Raw genomic sequence first — 19845 nt, forward strand, 5'->3', positions numbered from 1 at the left:
CACTATTTGGTTTAACCTCATACCTGGATTTCAATAGATGCAGGTTTTGCAAAAGAAAGGGTAGATTTTGTTTTGTTTAGCTAACCATGCGTATATGATATCGCGCTAAAGGGAAACAGAAATATAAATTGGAGTGCAAACTTTGAAGTATCCTGTCTCATATCCAAGACGATGGGGCTTATCATAGAAAAATCTTCAGGTAGGTTGAGTCTTCCTCAACTATTCGATTACATCGTACCAAAAGAATGATGTCTTGTCGCATAACCAGAAAAGATGAATTAATGTTTCCGGCGTGTTTTTGAAAAACGTAGAATTAGCATTTTCTCCGGCGTAACCCGATTTCAAATTAAAAAAGTACTCGTGTTAGTGGCAATCGTCTGTGCAAAAATTGAAATGAGGCTCAATAAGTTTATAGCTCTTCGTGCAACGTCTAGCCAAACAGTAAGCAGATTTTCTCGCTTGCGAGTTCAAAATCAGTAAGCCATTTGTTTTGACTTATGTCCGCAGTTTCCTAGCTTCTTTCAACAAGTGAGCCTACTCTTTTGGTTTTTACCAGCCTAAGGCTGAAGTTACAATGCTCTAGTAACTGCAGAATACCCTGCCATTTTGAAGCCGCACCTGTGCACTCCAAATATACTACTGTTTCCTTTTAGCGCGATATCATATGCGGCTACCTAAAACAACACAAAATCTACCCTGTCTTTTGCAATACCTGCATCTAATGAAATCAAGCATGCGCAGTTGGTGGAAAATACCACCAATCCCTTAATAATTCTAACTAAAGCGTATTCTGAAGTGGATAAGCATCAACGGATACCAGGAGCTCATCAAGGCGAGCCTCAATCTCCACTAATTCCTTGATTCAACCCTTTCCACAGTAAATTTATTTTAGTATTAACAAACATTATTTTTAAGCATATTGCTTAAATCTGGCCTGATTATCTGGCGTTTTTTCCCTACGACTATATTTAGGTTCAGTTCCTAATGGGAAAAAAGTGTAAAATGACATGTCCTCAGAATTTTTAACTTTAACAAAAATTCTCTTATCTTGAGGCATTAAGAGTTCCCCAACGTCAGTGTACTGTCGTAAGCTTGGCTGCAAAACGCGCAGTCCAGCTGATTATATTCTTCTTTTCGACAACATTGAGGTAAATGTGGCGCAATGCTCGCTTAGCACAGTTTCACATTTACAAGGACATGGAATTGGCAAATGGGGTGGAACACTATACCTTCAATACGGAGATTTAGACATTGGAGCACACTATGCACTAATTAAGAGAGTCACTCAGGCGTTCCTTCTTTTATAAATGTACATGAAAAAGAATTTCCATTCTCATTGGCTGAGAGTTTTCAGGTAACGCAGTGCAGAAAAGAAGAAATTCAGTACCAAAAGACGAAAGAAGCCAGGCATTCTAATTGTTCAATGATCAAAGAAGCCACAGATAGCCAATCAAATGCTGGCCCTGGATGGCGCAATTACGTGAAACTCGTGCGTTTTTTCTACTGAATTAATAAAGACAGGCTTTAACGTCATTTTGCAATTTGGAGTAAATAAGCACTCGTACATTTTTTCAAAGTCTAAAAATTCCAATTTATATTTTTTTTCATCTTTGAACAAATTTTGCTGGAGCTCACTTATCCCAATTTCCACTCAACATCATGTGATTACCTATACTATCCTACAATAACATCATTTCCTTTCATTTCGTAAAGTTGCACGACAAACCGTTATTCTTGTACCAGTCTAGAATTTACTCAGTGATGGTATCATCTCAGCTATTTCATCCATACCTCAAAACACTAGAGAAAAGGATCAACATATTCCACTAAAGTGTTTTCCATGTTCGAGTGAACAGTAATGCCATCCAGAAAAATGTAAAACAAATACGGGCCTCTTTTCACATACCATTTCTTTTTTTATTGCGTTATAGATGTGAATGAATGCGAGGGTCGGAATGAATGCAAGCAACAGTGTGAAAACGAACCAGGAACCTACAATTGTTCGTGTGGTCAGTATTTCAAACGGGATCCATCTGATTGGACAAATTGCCTTGGTGAGTGCAATAATAAGTTGGCATCATTTTGACCATTACGGAAACAAAGGCAAAATAATTCCAAACAGGGGAAGCATTGTTTCTATACGTCTATGCTCCCAAACAATTTTGCACTTTCCCTGCTGATCTGTCGACCGTTTCGCAGTAATCGTTTTGGTTACTATTGTAATCGTAACTATCACAAAATTCTCGAATCTCATTGGTTCTGTGCCCGCCTACTCGAACAACTCCAAATCGGATACCTGGGGTCGTTCTTGCTATTTTCTTACTGTTTGCAAAACAGCTTGAAAATAATTTTAACGTTTTCACCAAAAAATGTAGTCAAAGACTTTTTATCCTCGAATTTCGTAATAGTTACGATTAATTAGTAATTAAACATAGTGTCGCACAATTCATATATGAAATCACATGGGCCAGAGGACAATTAAAGATTAATTTCGCGCGTATTTTCACGTTCCCGTTTGGTTAAAGTTCAATTCAATAAATCGTTGCTGTCAACAGAAATAGCGCTTAAAATATATTTTATATGTGGACAAAAAAAGTAGTTTAATATTCAAGTATATTCTCTTGTAACTTCGCTTGCTCTGGGTAAGCAACTGTTAACCAATCAGGATCAAGTAATCATGTCCTCATGATTACCAAAAGTGCCATCGTGATTCCGAAAAAATGCCCTCCTTCTGAGCCAATCAGCATTCAGTCATTTTCCCCCGTATGTGATAAAGGCAGTACTCGAGCTCGTAAATTCAAATCAGCCTCGCGCTGCGGGTCGGCCTATTTTAAAATCACTCCCTGAATTTTAGTCCACTCAGTCCAATTATTATAACTAATTGGTTCAATTTCTTCTGAAGACATCTGTCTGGGACGAACCTGTAGAAAGAACGGTAGTTCATCTGATAATCTGTCTGTGTACAAATACAGGCAGACAGACGGACCATCTGTCCAGACGAACTGTCTGGATAGATCGTCTTGGTAGAAGAACTTCCGTGGATAATTTGTCTGCACGCGTGATCCGCCTGTGTTTATAAATAGAGATCTTAAGCAAGGACGGCGATGGCTACGAGAACTTTGTCTAAAAATCTTATTTTCCGTTATTGTAAAAATTTCTTCTGGCCTCGAGTCGCTGGGAATGAAAAGCGAGTTTCAACATTCCAGAAATAAAATTGGTGAGAACGGTGTGGATATTTTTTAGAGAAAATTGAAAATTTATCGGCAGGTCCTAAAGCCCTCCACCTAATCTCAACTTGGGTGAATTTTCGTCGTTTTCAGAGTGAGAACGGCATAGAAATGGACGCAAGTGTAAAACACGCGTGCAGGGCCTGCAGAGCTTTGAATTCATTTTTACTCGTTCGTTCAACTTTTTTGTGGCGTTCTCGTAGCCGGCGTCGTTGTCATTGCTTAAGCTCCCTAATACTGGCGATAGACGAACTATCCATAGAATCGAGAACATGTTACATAAGGGCAACGATCGTTTGTAGTAAACTATAATTTCAAGGTGGCGGACAAAGCTGCTGTTTGAGCAACTTCTGTTTCAAACTTCAATTCCCCTCATTTTTTTGCCATTTCGTCATTCAGTCTCTATAAAAAACAGCCCTTCTTCGACAGCTTTTCTTTTACCCAAAAATGTTGTTGCCGCCATTTTGAAATTTGTCGCCAAGATGGACTTGACTGGTACCCAAGCCTTTTCGTCTCGCTTTCTCTTTCCATCAGTAGGGCTAACGCTCACATGGTTCATATGGGATAGAATTCTAGCACTTCACATTACACCCTATTCAGTTAACTCTGTTTAAAATATAAGTGCTACACGGCCAACGTTTGTATAAACGTAACCTTTCCTTCAGTACTTGTACATGTTCATTGCCGTGACTTTAACATCTTCAATTCCCACGGCCTGCTCCCGTCTGACCTTGTAGCTCAGTCGGTAGAGCGACGGAGATCTAACCCGAAGGTCGTGGGTTCAATTCCCACCCTGGTCAGAGTTTTTCTCTGTCCTTGTGTGGGCCCATTTCCATCAGTAGGGCTAACGCTCACATGGTTCATATGGGATAGAATTCTAGCACTTCACATTACACCCTATTCAGTTAACTCAGAAATTAGTAGTGCATAAATACGCGTCGAACTATGACACCCCATAGATCGTCTGGTAGTTCGTCCCGCATTTAGACTAAACGGACGATTCGTTCCGACGGATGATCTGTCGCTAGCATAAATCGAGCCTTAATTTCATTGTTGTTGTTTCTCTTTGTGCTCTTGTTACTTTATTTTAATTTGTGGCGTGCTAAATTTGAGTGTTCGCGTAGACCTTTTGGATCGAAAACCGAGAACATTCTAGCATAAGAAAAAAGGCTAATTGGTCCTCTCAAATTGTATTTGTTAGCTGTGACCTGTAACCAATCACAAAACTCCTATCTTCTTGGTTAAATGATTACATTTTAACTTTGTATTTTTCCCCAGCTTTGAATCCTTGTTCTCTAGACAATGGCTGTGAACACGTTTGCTTTAAAGGAGATGACGACGAGGCAAAGTGTGCTTGTTTTGCAAAATACGAGTTAAACGTCGATGGAGAAACATGTACAGGTAATGACAACTACTCAGTACACTCCACCAAAAGAAAGTAAAGACACAGAGAGGGAGCGTAGGGGATAGGCCAGGATTTGTAATACAGAAGTCGGTTTCCGGCTCAACGTCTGCAACTACATGAAGTCGTATGAACTCATCGCCTCAGCAGACGTCTCCGGAAACACAGTTTTCATTCTTTTTCATCAAAATTAATTGAAATGAAATTCACATATTTCAGGGGCCAAATAGGGTCACTGGTATTTCATATAACTGATGCACTGAGGCAGGTGCTCGTGAAGAGCAAAGCACAACTTGTAATCCATCCATGAGACCATCTATATTTCAAATGGCCGTACTACCAAGTATGCTCATTTTAGTTAATCAAGGCGCAATGTATTCGCTTGTGTTTCGTATGAATTCCAGCGCGACAGACAGTGGACGGTCGCTCAAGGTGGTGATGTCTAAATGTAGCAGCTAAACATCAGTAAGGTGGAAAAATTTTATGCGTGAAATATGAATCGAAGAACCCTAACTTTTTGCTTTCACTTATGAGCTCCTTTCTTATGAATGAACGAGAATTTAAGTAGTCCTCGAAATTCAGCCTCAGGCCTGGAATTACAATTGTTTTGGAAACGACGCGCCACCTGGTTTTCATCTAAAAATGTTCGTTTTGAAAAGTTAACTCCGTTAATTGTTCTATAACAGGATTCGGTTGTGTGCAACAATTTACAAGTTTGGCTGCTCTTCCCAAAGCAACCCTCATGTTGTACCTGTACTACCGAAAGTCAAGTACGTCTGCATCGTTATTCGACATACGTCATGACACTCAGCAATAAATCAAATGTAAACAAGCCAAACGAGTGTTTTCTTCCAATAACTGGTAATGAGTATTCCCAGTCTTACAAAAAAGCAGTTATTTTATGGTTAAGGCTCGTTTGGACATGTAAGGTGTTTGGGTAACTACGGGTGCGTTCGATTGGGAAATCCGGATTTAGATCTTAAAATCTGGATGTTCGTATTTCAGTCGAACACAAAATCTGAAAACGAGTTTTTTCGCAAATTTCACAAATAGGAAATTCACGCCAGGAAGGATTTCAATTAGTGAAATCCACGGCAAAATCCCTTTTCAGATTTTGACTTCGATTACAAATCCCAAGATCTAGAATTTATGATCTAAATCCGGATTTCCAATCGAACGCATCCTACAATCACAACTGCATTCAGTAACGTAATGTCACATGAATTTTTTAGAACGTCATCGGTTCACGTACTTTTTCTAACTTCTTTATTTCAGACATCGATGAGTGTGCAAGAGGTACCGATGGTTGTGATCAGATTTGTACAAACACCCCAGGAAGTTACAATTGTGCATGTCAAAAGGGGTTTAAATTGAGCCGAGATGCTTTAAAATGCCAAGGTATTCCGTTTCTTTTCATTCTTGTTATCATTATACATACTCGCTGAAAACAAAAAAGAGAAACATGCAGCCGAAGGGAAAATGTCAGTTATCTCAATCCAATATACTTGGAAATCGGACGCATTTTAATCCCTGGCTAAAAAGGCAAAAAAGAGCAAGGCTGATTTATTGTTAAGGAATAGTTACGTAAATGTAAATGCTTTGTTTATAGTGGAAGTGCAATTACCTAACAACCTAGTTTACAGGCACCCCACTTTTAATAATCTGACAGAAACAATTAAAGAGCTACTATGACCAAAAAACCAATTCTTATTTTTATTTAGATTTCAAAGCTATGTTAACTAAACAGTAAGTGACCAAGTTTTAAGCCTTGGTTTAAAGAAGATACCTGTTTATTTTAACTGGAATTGTCCTCTTTGGTGGTCCGTCATTACTAACTTTAAAATCTTGAAAGAGCTGGATCGAGGAGAAAATGACGTCAAAGACTCACTAGTTTAAGAATGCAATGCGTGTGTGCGCAGCTGAATTAATATACAACACGGGAGTTTCGGGCTTTCAGACTCTTAAACTCGTGTTTTACATATAGAATAAGCTGCGTTTAGGTAGGTAAGGTAAGTCTGCCACGAGCCTAGAAGGCCCACCAGGCCGGCGCTTATCTCCGGTTTCTGTAGCATGAAGCGACAAGGAGTATTTCTACTCCCCCCTGGATGGGATGCCAGTCCGTCACAGGGTTACCCCCAGCATTAGATTCGCCGATACCCATTTATACACCTGGGTGGAGAGAGGCACCGTGAGAGTAAAGTGTCTTGCCCAAGAACACAACACAATGTCCCTGGTCAGGACTCGACCCCGGACCACTCGATCGGGAGTCGAGCGCACTAACTATGAGGCCACCGAGCCTCCCACAAGCTGCGTTTACACGATGAATTTTAAGCTAGTGAGTCAATGACGTCACTTTTCCTTAGATCCAACCATCTGAGGTCCAATCGGTCAGTTTGGAACGTGAGTAATGACGGACCGTGAAATCCAAAACGTATACTCAAGTAAACAGCCTTTGGATAAAAATCAAGGCTCAAAATTTTACCAGTCAAGCGTTAAATGATCACACTTTTAAAATCTGAAGAAAAAAGGAATTAGTTTTTTTATCATAGTAGGAGGGTCTGAATGGGGGGTCCACATGTCGGTTGTCGGTTAAAATTTCATTACTTTGTCGGTTGTCGGTTAAAATTTTCGACCTTTGTCGGTTGTCGGTAAATTCCAGTGAATTTTTTTGTCGCTAGTCGGTAATTTTTCCTCGTTTTGTCGGTAGTCAGTAATATTTTTTAGACCTTTGTCACTAGTCGGTTAACCCCATTCACACCCTCTAGTAGCACTTTAAAAACCCCAACTGGCAGGAGGCAACCAGTTGGCTATTTACAAAGCGTGATGGAGTTGAATCCGGGGCAATCGGAAACAAAATTCAAACCTGTGGTTAGGACGGGATTTGAACCCAGAGCAACCGCATGCAATGTCCTAACTACTGACCCATGCCGCCTCCCTATCCGCATGGTAGGTGTTATATTAAACCAGCATTTTGAAAGGCACCGCCTTTGTTCATCAGGGTTTCAGTTACAAGTCATGACTACGGTTTACAGAGACGTTAAAATGTGAATAGTGATATGGCGTGTGATACAATGCAACACTTAAGATAAGGAATTTAACGGATTTAACGGACACGGTGCAATAATGATAATAGGAGCAATAAAAGCTGAAATGTCATAACGGTAAAGAAATGTACAGAGAAAGGACGGATTTGATTTCATCTTTCTTAGTAAGACCTAAAGGTTCAAGAGTGTTAGCTGTGTTTATGGGGTATGCATGCTTCTCTTGTTTTGCGTACTGAAACTGAAATGTCTGTGCCGATGTGATGATTGGTGAGGAATTGTTTTGAAACTGTGATAGGCTTGGAGACGTTGGTAGGTTTGTCGACTGGTCTGCGGTGTTAGGTCTTTGAGTCTTCGTTTGGTTTCTCCAATGTATTGGTTATGGCAACGATTGAATTGCACCATGTACATGTTAACCTCTGCTAAAGGCCTGGCCAAACGGATCCAACATTGTTGAATCCAACATTCTTGGACGATGTTGAAAGTGTCGAACGAGGTGGCCAAACGAATGCAACATCTTGTGAGCTTGACCCAATTCCGTCTCGACTACTGTTTGAGTGTATCCATCTTTTGGGCCCTGTATTTATGAAAATTGTTAATTTTTCGCTTACTTCATAAAGGACGGGGAAAATAATTTAAACGCAAAAACAAATGATATTTTTTTATCTCGTCTTTAAACTACAGCTACTGTCAATGACAAACCAAGAAATGAAAGAACTGTCCATCAAATTGTTCCATAGAGTACAGCAAAAAAGTAAAGGCCTGCTTGATTACTCTGTCTTCGTTTTTGCCATCGTTATAGCAGAAGAATAAGGATAGCCTTCAAAACGAAAACGTGTTGAGACCGGAAATATGCTCGCACAACCTCGTTTCCAGGACTTTTCGGTGAGACTTCGGCTGGTCTCAGCCCAAAGTAAATGAAGAGTTCCCGGGACGGAGTTGAGAACCAAGATTTCCTGAGGTAGACAATATTCAAGACTAGCCCCCTACCAAATTCATGTTTGCTCTCTGGTGAAAACCAAGGTCTAAATTCTTTAACACTATAAATGCTTTTAATTACTCTTCAGATATTAACGAGTGTATAGATGAAGACTTGTTCAATTGCACAGACGAGTTCCACAAGTGCGTCAACACACGAGGATCTTATAAATGCGAATGTGATAATAACCTATACTTCATTGACGGAAAATGCAGAGGTAAATTGTAAAAGTAGTTTTAAAACTCTTTCTTTACGAAATTACAAAAAGGGTAAAACACACAGAAACTGAGTTAATCCGGTTAAATTCGCCCATTTGAGGTATGAGAAGACCAAAGGAGGAAAGACAGACCCATTGCTTGAACAAGTTGTTCTTTAGTGTCAAAACTGAAATACACACATATACAGGTATCTAGTAAATAACCGAACGCGTGGAAAGAAAAAGACAATACAAATGCAACAAAACTTACGACTTTTCGAGCTCAAAATCTCACACTGCGTAGTTCTCTCTTAAGGATCTTAGGCGCATGCCCGACATTCCTGGCAAGGTTGACATTTGTCAGAGAGTAACGCAACGCCAAAAAGCCTAAGGCACTCGGGTGCCGTTACATCAATACCATGATAACAAGTTTATCGCGATTTCCTCTGCTAACACTATTCCTTAATTGCAACCACGTGATCAAACGGCTATACTCATGCAAAATGGTCTTACGGTACTAATAACTTATGAATAACATATTAACAGAGTCCAATATCCAAAGGGTATTTAAACTGTATTGATCTGGAAACCATCATGAGTATTGTGACATAAAGTGCAAACTGCCAATATGACATATTCTCTACAATCGTGAAGCATCTCTGAGACTAGACCGGTAAATTTGTCTGTGCCTTTCTTAAGCTATAGACCCTTTGACTCTTTTTATCAGCCATATTTATTTTTATTTTAAATCAATTACAGTGTATTTGCATCGAAAATTTCAATAGCCGGAGCATTCATTTGGGATACCAACATGGATCTTACTGTCTTAGGCCTCAGGAAAAAATTCAAATGTGCCAGGCCAAAAGAATCACATTTAGGAACCGGTCATTGTCTACGTAGAGGGGGGAAGGGAAAAATATGTTATAAAGATCCAAATTTCTGTCAAGCCCCTCCTCCCCTGTCCCCTGCAGGCCATGTAAATAGCAAGCGACCCCCCCCCCCCCCCTTCGTTATTCAATATTTACGTGATAACTCCCCAGTCCTCCCCCTCCCTTACCTCATACCTCCTATAGGTCTGGATTCTTTATTGACTGAAATTTGAGATAACGATGGAGTTTAGAGTGCAAACAGAATTTTTGTAAAATACAAATCACTAAGCTATACAAAATAGTGGTGATTAAGCAAAAGAAAACGATATAATTAGCATAGAATTGTACGATTTAGCATTATTGTTTCACATATATTATTTTCACTCTACTATTGAACTGTTTTACCCACTTTGGCCGATGGACCCCTCTTAAAATATGCCTCAAACTCTTGACCCACCCCCCCCCCCCCAAACTTCTGTATAAAAACGTTTAGCCCCCCTCTGGCCAATTTGAAATAGCCTTGACCCCTCCCCCCTCCCTTCCTTTTTTTCTCCCTTCCCCCTCTACATAAATAATGACCGGTCCTTTATCGGGCATTTCTTTGGATCAAAAGATGACACAAGCGTTAAACTTACTTTGTTCGCAAAATAGCTTATAATATTTGAACACTACATGAAACCCTCACTTATACGTTTAATATGTCTTTTGGTCAAGAGCTGAGCCATGTAAAAATGATGTCAAAAATAGTCAATAATCACTCGAAAACTAGATCTAGTGGGGGCAAAATTAACAGGTGGATCTTCATTTGTCCTGTCGTGTTCAGTAAATACTGCAAGCTTTTCATAACTTAAATGTTAAAGTAACAATGACACTGCCGGTTTGCGTTTGTAGGTCCGGTTGTTTCTTTTTCCTCGCAGTGAAAGTCTTATTGTTAAGGAAAGCACATTACTTTTGTCAATAGGTCTGGCTAAAAATCAAACAGCTCCAGTTCCTACGCTAATCCCACCACGGGAGCCTTCAATACGAGAGCAAGAGCAGGCAGTAGAGATGTCGCTTACAGCAGATGACGACGTAAGTAAATAAAGCCACTCTGTAACATCTTATCGTTGCGTTTGGATGAGGTTCCTCTCTTTGCCTAAATAGCAAAATGCCGGAGACGGTGAGTGTTACTTTTCCAAAAACTCTCTCTCTCACGAAACTCCCAGTTCACCACGAGTTCCGACCCCAATCACATTGTGACTAAATCTGTGAATTTGGATTTTCCTTTCTTTGATCAGTTTAAATGGGACTTCAACACCGACAAGTCTTTTAAAGATACCATGGCGTCTGTTACGTCCGCCTACTGTGAAAGAAATAGAGCCGAATGTGCACTTAAAGACCAAAGACGAAAGAGGTATGTTTTTTTTTCATCATCCTTGTCGTCTTCGTTGTCGTCATCGTTGGATTCCTCGCATGCTTTGATGTGCACCCTTTCAATACGAGCTGAGAAAATGCGTGTTAGTTCAGTGTTTAATATTTTTCATTGTATCTCATTTTATTATTCCACCGTTACGCCACTTTACCATATTTGGTCAAGAGAAAGCACAAAATATGAGACGAAGAGACACTGCAGTGTCCCAGTTTGACCGGTTTAGAACAGAGCAAATAAGGACGGAACGAGAGTTTTTTCAATAAAAGAAGTTGTAACTTACAGTACGAATCTCGAACTTGGGCAGTAGGAGGTACATATCTTCTGCTTCCTGCAACATCCAAAAATTGCTCAACATCTTCATAAGGGCCTCTACTGTGGGGAACTGATTGCACCCCCTCTTTTATCGAAGAGACCTTTGTGGCTTCCATCGTTTCGAGAAATGAGGAAAACAATTATAAAATTTGGATTGTTTTCGTACTTGATGGCCAGTGTGGTGGCGCATCCTTCCTTGATTCTTAAACAACATATTTCCTCTTCCGTCATGAATGATTGGTTAATCAATAGCCCATTTCCGAGTTACTGCATGCCTCACTTTCAAAGCGAATCCTGGTGCTCAACCATTCAAATAGAAATGAGTTGCTTAATCCCATGCAAATCAAACTAATTTCCATTTCAATAGTTGAGCACCAAGACTCAATTCGAAACCGAGACAAACAGCAACTCGGAAATGGCCTATTAAGCGACCGACCGACCGACTGGGTTTTGGTTGGCCAGCTGGTTTTATGACTGATTTGTGTGTTGAATGGATGAATGGACGAAGAGGAAAAATAAATAACAAATTGAGAAAGTTATTAGGCTTATTTACTTCTTTTTTCTGCCATTAGGCGTGAAGCCATTTTCGATCTGTATGAGCCTGATCAAGTCCACCTCCTTCCTGGTTATCCTAGCAACGTTTCTGGTTCTCTTCAAGTCGCATTCTACGTCCAGCAGCCCGCGGGACTCTTCATCGGTAATACCTCTGTATTACCAAGCAACACATTACTTCAAATTGTTGTATCCTACAAGTCAGAACTTGAAAATGCTATTGGAGTGAACATTACCAGTGTCAAAGCTACATTTATACCAACAACGCCATTGCCGACAACAAAAGTACAGGAATACAGAATCAACAACCGTGACAGTATCATCTTTATTGCGATTGGTATTTCTGTTGCAGGGGCTTCATTGCTTTTCCTAGTTTTCACTGCCATCTACGTTTGGCGGTGAGTTACCTTCATTCACTAAATTTTGTTTTCTTACGGAGGGTGTAATTTGCAGGTTGCAGGTTACGGGCTAGTTGTAGGTCGCAGGTTTCAGGTCACAGGTTGCAGGTTAGAATCTCACGTAAAGATTTCCTCAAGTGCTGTTGATATAGTCTCAATTCATTTTAAAAGTTGACTTACTGTTCAGCGAGGTCCATGTTTGTCTGTAATGCAGTGGACACCCTGGTCGGAGCACGTTGAAAGTTGAACATAGGAAAGGCAATAGTGAGTCCTCCCAGGGGAAGGGCTGGGATCTTTGTCCCTTTGTTCCCTTTAAATATTTGCTTGTGTACCCTTGTTCCCCAAATTACTTTCAAACTTGTTCACAGCATTTTTATCGCTAAAATTGTTTATGTTCCAACTTGTTCCCTAAGATATTTTGTCATTGTTCCCCTGTTCCCCTGTTCACCTGGTCAAATTATCCATGTTCCTTTGTTCACCAAAACCCCTGGCAGGGACTCAATAGTCAACGTATTTGTGGTTCGTAAATACTAGCGCTCAGAAAACCTAAACAAATTAACACAACGCTGAGTACAAAACAGTTTTGCCACTTTCAGCGAACTTCCATGATCGCACATGAACCGACAGCGAAGCCCTTAATTTTTCTAAGTGACAGCATGAACTTTACTGTTTTCCCAGCAATACCTTGGCGCGCAAAGATGGCGGACATCGTGAACGAGGGCTCTTTGGCAGTATTTATATTGTTGTGTTTTTTCACACTTACACAACTCGACAGCGCAAAAAATATACTATAGGTTTATTGGTAGTAGTGAATTAATGATTAACTCTCACCTTGTTGCGACCCGGCACGGGGTCGATCGCATTACACACGAAAATGGACCTCGCTGATTCTTCAGGAAATATTTAAGTGGAATTCTGACCTGCAACCTGCAAATTACACCCTCCGGTATTCTTACGACTTTGAATTCAGGAGAATCCTCAATTTCCTTCGCTTCATTTACACAGTACATATCGAGCCAACAATCACAATTGTTATTTGAATGAAAACATTTCTTCGTTTTCGATTGGCTTGCGTTCAGCTAGCCAATCGGACAAAGCCACTTGTGTAGCCTGGAAAGCTTAAGCAAGCATATTTCATGCCGCCATCCTGGATCTTTGATTATGAAAGTGACAGAGACAAAGACTTCAACTTGGAATTGTTGAGGGTGGGATGGGTAGAGGCCGGCTTCTCGCCCTGATCCACTTCCAAATGGCGACTTTGCCTTCGTGACATTGGTGTTTATAAGGTGCTTGCAGTCGACAAGTGCATCATTAGCTCCGTTTTACTTTCTTTCACATTTATTACAACTTCAACATGGCCGCTACACGTGGAGCCGACTACTTAGCTTAATATACACGTAAGGCGTGACCTATACTGTGACATTCCCCTCTTTTCAACAATGCAGAAGGTAATAGAGATCGTCAATGAGCTGATACTGAATCAGTGTTCATATAAAAACTGTAACATGCCTTTGTTATAGGACTTAGCTGTAACGAGGAACAATAACGCTTTTCAAATGTTCAGTTCGACCGAACTTAACTTTATAACGCGAAACAATAGCGCTCCTTTAAATGTTCAGTTTATCTGGTGGTTTCACTGTCCGCCCGAATCTGGTCCTGTACCCGCCACTTGTCTCTGGGTACCGCTCGATCCTTGCAGAGGATCTGGGCTCTGGGCTGTCTCCTGGTGGTTGATCGTCTGCACTTGTGGGTGGCTCCATGTCCCTGGATGATGATGCTGGGTACTTGGACTGGTGTGGACTGTGTGCACAGGAACTTGCTGTGTCTGGCCTGAGGTACGACCTTGTGCGTTGGTATACACCGTCTGTGGTGGTGTTTTTGACAATGTACGATCGAGTTTCATAGGCTGCTCTCTGGACGGTTCCTTGTTTCCAGGTCTTGGTATGGTTGTCAAGCATCCGTACGGGCTGGGCTGGTGGAGTGGTTCGACGGTTGGGCCTGCTTTCTGGTTATAATATTAACCATAGCGGTCCTGCTGTCTCGTCAACTGCTCCTTAACTTCCCCCGAATCAGGTGTAAGGCTTGCACGGTTGGACATTAGTAACAGTGTTCTGAACCTGCTATTGGTCTGTAGCTCTGCCGGTGATTTCAGGTGGTGGTGAACGGGTGTGGCTCTGTATGATAACAGTGCTAGGTCCCTAGGGATATCCTCCTTCTTCGTCACACTTCGTTAGTATGTTCTTTACTGTCTGTACCATGCGTTCAGAGGACCCATTTGCTCATAACTTTATTTCACAATCCTTCAAGCTTTGAAAATTAATTTTGCTCTCGTAGGATATTATTATTATTATTATTATTATTATTATTATTATTATTATTATTATTATTATTATTATTATTATTATTATTATTATTATTATTTCGATGGAGTCAACAAACTGCCGCCTGAGGTCGCTCGCGGGCTGCTATTGCGTTGTTGGAGGCTTGAAATGAAAGTTTAATCTTTTTCAATTGATTGTGATGTGGAATTGTAACAGGGGGAACATTTTATAAAGGAACATTTGATTGAATACCCTTGGCAACCGAGTCATTGAAAAATGCATTGCATCTGGGAAAAAACTACACAGGAATGAAAGAAAGTGCTCAATCGAAAATTCAACGTAACCTACCAGATTTTGACGTATTTCCTTCTCAAATAAATGAAAAATTGTGGGGAAATATCAGCTATAAAGAATTACACAATAACATCAATGACATCTACAATCAAATGGCTCGTTTTAGAAGGAACATTTTCAGCATACCCTCTGGTAAATTCCAGAGTTTTGAAGCAAGCAACCGTGGACAGTGGCTTGATCTGATCGGCGTAATTAAATATTTTCAGCAAGAGCCGATACAACGTAGATTTGATTTTAGTGGTGTACTATATTTCGGCTGGCCAAACCAGCCTTCTTCAGGTACAATGAGAGTTTACATTGGATTGCTTCTATGTACATATTTATAATAAATGGATGTTGACGTAATACTGATAAAACATGGCAGTTACAACAAATTTGAATTCAAATACTAAGAGTAACGGAAAAATAACGGAAGTGACTCTAAATAAAAAACTGAAATCTAATACGTTTCTTCGCGGATATTAAGACCGTTGGGATCAATTGTCCTGCCTTTTGAAATTAAAAAAGCTTCCCTGGCCTTACGGATCGAGTCTCTGTTGGAAAATATTTTTTCGATAGGAATTAATTGTATGTCCTTAGAGATGTTATGGGGAGAGGAGAGGAAATGTTCTGCGACTGTAGTAGGTTTGGATTTGGTGTTAGCGTTATCTAAAGTGCGGCGGTGTTCATTTAAACGGACTTTTAAGAGTCGTTTAGTTTCTCCTAGGTACTGTAGATTGCACCCGTTACATTGAATCATGTAGATAAGGTTTTTAGTTTTGCAAGTTATGTGGGAATTAAAGGGGCTAGATCACGCAATTTTAGGCAATTTCAGAACTGATCGAATGGTCATAGAATTAACTAAAATATCAAAACAACTGTTCAAAACTATAGAAGAACTCTAACAAAACACAGGGAAGCCAAGAAGGGACATGGGTGGACAAAACTGGAGAGGATTGAAATGGATTGAATTTGGGTAAATTTGAAAAACGTCGGTCCACCCTTTTCAAATTCATGTCAGTCTATATCAAAATGTCATTTACAAAGCTGGAAAATCATTCTCAGTTGTTATGTGGCCGTGATTTTGCAAATGAAAGACTCTTGCTCTGCAAATTTGACGTTTAGAGCTCATAATTAACAAAATTAAACAAAATTACCTAAAATAGCGTGACCTAGCCCCTTTAATGGAGCGTGTTTCGCCAATAGAAAAAACATATGTGGAGGCGAGGCGAATATATCAACGGAACGTAAACGCCATCTAGGTGCCATCATTTGGTCAAAGAACTATAAAGACCAGTACTGCAACTAAAAAAATTCTAAATGAAAAGAAAAGCTTATCCAACTCACGGAAATCGCAAAAAGCCACCCACACCCCGCCTGCATTGCTTATGCAAAGGGTTACAAGTTCATACATTTTGCACGCGAACCTGAGTCATCAAAAGACTTCAAGAAACAACGACAGTCGCTGAAAACAGCTAGTCTGGAGTCTAAAATTGTTCGCATGGATGATGGACTACCTTCTGACCTACTACTATATGTGAATCAAGCAAGGGATAAGGGAGCTAGCTCATGGCTAACTTCATTGCCTCTTCAAGAACAGGGACCAGATTTAAACAAACAGGAATTCAGGGATTCGCTGCGTATGCGCTATAATTTACCTTTCGAGGGCCTTCCAAGTAGCTGTACTTGTGGATCTGCTTTTCAGTAAATCATGCGCTGTCGTGTCAAAAAGGTGGTTTCGTAGCCCAAAGACACGACGATGTACAGGACCTTTTGACTACTTAACTTACTCAAGTATGCAATAACGTTGAAGCACAGCCTCGCCTGATTCCACTTGACAATGAACATTTTGATCTGAGGTCTTCTAACACAAGCCCCGATGCAAGGCTAGACATCAAGGCTGGAGGTATCTGGACACGAGGAGTAACGGCATTTTTTGAAGTACGAGTGACGCACGATAACTCCTGCAGCAACCAGAGGAAGAGCACCCTTACCATCATTAAGGAACAAGAAATGGAAAAGAAAGGGAAATACCATCAAAGAGTCTTAGATGTTTAGATGGTCATCCTCTCATCCCTGCGCCAGTACCGGTCAGCGGTACATTAGTTATAGACAGGGGCAGTAGCGACTCATTCATTCGGCCCTCGTGTTCTTGTGTGTATCAACTCTTTCTGTGACGGTGCCGTCCGGAAACCTGGAATGGGCGCCACCCTATATGTCACCCGTGACGGCAAACTACACTTGGCTGGATTTCTCAGCGCCGAACTACGCGGCTCACAGACAGCGTGGCTACCATGTGAGGTGGAAGCTTTAGCCATCGCCGTTGCCACCAAGCACTTCAGCCCTTACATCATACAGTCTTATCACAAGGCCTGCATACTGACCGACAGCAAACCATGCGTCCAGGCATATGAAAAACTTTGTCGAGGAGAGTTTTCCGCGAGCCCCCGCATGTCGACGTTCCTATCTATCGTGAGCCGATACCAGGCCTCTGTACGACACGTATCCGGCTCAAGAGGTTCAAGAGGTTGAAAACGAGTTACTCCGACTCGACCCACTAGGCGGTCCTGTGTCTCCTGTGACCCTGTCAGTAGCGACAGCCACCCTTAACACACGCATCCTCTCACGTGGCCTTTCTGCTAGAGAGATGTGGACACAACAAGATCAATTCTCAAACCAGCAGATACCACTACACGACCAAAACCTCACCGTTCAACAACACGAACAGCGTATTGCCAACCACCGTCACAGCGAGAAGGCTAAGGCCCCTGTCACCAAGAACCGCCCAGCTGAGCACTTCACCGTCGGTGACTTAGTCTACCTGTTCTCCGATCGCAACAAAACTAGAGCACGCGAACGCTACTTGGTCGTAGAAGTAACCGGATCTTTCTGTAACATCTGAAAATTTGTCGGCTCTCAGCTTCGAAGCACATCGTACCGCGTGAAAACCTCAGATTGCTATCGGGTTCCATCCGAAGTAGGAGACTACTGTCCGTAGCCAATCAACGATGATGCAAACTCATCATCCGAGGAAGCCACTCCAGCACAGCCAGTGCATTCCCCACCATCTCCACCTGTCGTACGGAGTGCCATCTCGACACCTGCTACTCAACAAGTTCGTGGTGTCAACCTTCCTGCTGGTGGACATGGGCCACGTGAGGACACCCATCCTGACCCAGTAATAGACTCCCCTGGCAGTGACTCTGATGCCAGTCCCCCGCCCCGCAGGTCCACACGTGTGCGACGTCGTCCAGCACGTTACAATGACTTTGTTCTAGACTCCAACTAACTTACCAAACACAGTAGCACATAGAACATTGATAGTTTTCGTTACAAGTTTTATATTCGTTCCCGTTTTGTTATTAGCATGTAGCTCTAGGTTAGCTTGCTACACATTTGTAACGCTCAAGAGAAGAAGAAAAGGAAGTCACGCCAGTACCGGTCAGCGGTACATTAGTTATAGACAGGGGCAGTAGCGACTCATTTATTCGGCCCTCGTGTTGTTGTGTGTATCAACTCTTTCTGTGATCGCTCATCGTGTCATCGTGTCATCGACTTACCTCTGCTTTATTTACTGGCGCTGGTTTTCGGCACAAATGGAGGTATGGGTATGGAAAGTCAACTTTTCCTAAAGAATCTAGCAAACAAACTCATGCTTAAAAGCGGAGATGAATATGCATCCACTATGACTTGGTTAAGAACACGTTTAAGCTTTGAAATTTTAAGATCTACAACGTGTGTGAGAGGATCAAGAACACCATTTAGATATAACAAAGACACTTTAGAGGATTTTAATTTGAACAATTTCGTAGCAGATACTAAGTGATGTAAATTGTTTTAAATGCCCTTTTATATACTTTTGGTTAATTTTGTGAACATTATATGAGTTTTTAAACGACGTATTTTTTATCTTTCATTAATCAACATAAGTGTGATTTTCTTTTTATTGCTACTTTAGTCACCAAACACATCCTATCATCTGTATTATAGTCCTCCGCTTTCCTCATTCCTCCAGAATGTCCTTATTCATTTGCTCTGTCCATTTTATCTTCGGTTTTCTCGACTTCTCAGCCAACGAGGGCTATGCCTCATCATCATTATCATTATTATTATTATCATGATTAGTAGTAGTAGTAGTAGTAGTAGTAGTAGTAGTAGTAGTAGTAGTAGTAGTAGTAGTAGTAGTAGTAGTAGTAGTATGATTATTATTTAAACTTTAAAAGCGGAAAAATATGTACATAATTTACAGAAATATTAAAGAGTAAGAACTGGAAGAACTATACAACACTAATTTTTTTTAAATCATAAGAATACAATCAATGTGTCAATAATCATTAATCCTAATCCTTCATGACGGCCAATAATAAACACTCTAATCCTTAAGTCTCGCTAATTCCTTATCGATTTCAAAGTCACTATCAGTAATGTTGAACGGAGCTCTTCGCATACGTGAGCCTCTCAAGCACAGTAGTGCAGACTTCAGGAGGGCGAATGCGACTTTGGCGCGAATCCACGACATTGTAGTGCTGTAGTCCTCACCCTTCATGGTTGACTAAAGTTTAGCCAGTTTACTGTGATGTAGTAAATACCAGCGGGGTAAAGAAGCCGTGTTCGACTTCTAGCACCCTGCTGGCGTACATTCTCTTCTTCTCAATCTCATGCTGGCGGTAGATTATGTTAGGCCTCTATAAGACTCTGCATTCGGGTAACAAACCCTAACATCAAGAAAGGCAGAGCCTTGCCGCTCTTAGAAGCCAGGAGCATGAATGACAAGCCGGGCATCCGCTGCTCTGTTCGTACCAGG

The 19845-nt window shown here is 41.0% G+C and overlaps 1 protein-coding gene across 1 annotated transcript in view; it reads left to right on the plus strand.

The window, feature by feature from the left end:
* LOC138022396 (mucin-like protein) overlaps positions 1 to 19845 on the plus strand; it is a 52390-nt gene that overhangs the window by 29125 nt on the left and 3420 nt on the right. The window contains exons 13-19 of the mRNA XM_068869523.1: positions 1932 to 2054; positions 4506 to 4628; positions 5905 to 6027; positions 8738 to 8866; positions 10676 to 10785; positions 10992 to 11107; positions 12010 to 12387. Of these exons, the coding sequence (XP_068725624.1) occupies positions 1932 to 2054; positions 4506 to 4628; positions 5905 to 6027; positions 8738 to 8866; positions 10676 to 10785; positions 10992 to 11107; positions 12010 to 12387 (1102 nt within the window). The remainder of the gene's footprint in view (positions 1 to 1931; positions 2055 to 4505; positions 4629 to 5904; positions 6028 to 8737; positions 8867 to 10675; positions 10786 to 10991; positions 11108 to 12009; positions 12388 to 19845) is intronic.

Source organism: Montipora capricornis, chromosome 10 (assembly GCF_036669925.1).
Source record: "Montipora capricornis isolate CH-2021 chromosome 10, ASM3666992v2, whole genome shotgun sequence".
Classification (NCBI taxonomy): domain Eukaryota; kingdom Metazoa; phylum Cnidaria; class Anthozoa; order Scleractinia; family Acroporidae; genus Montipora; species Montipora capricornis.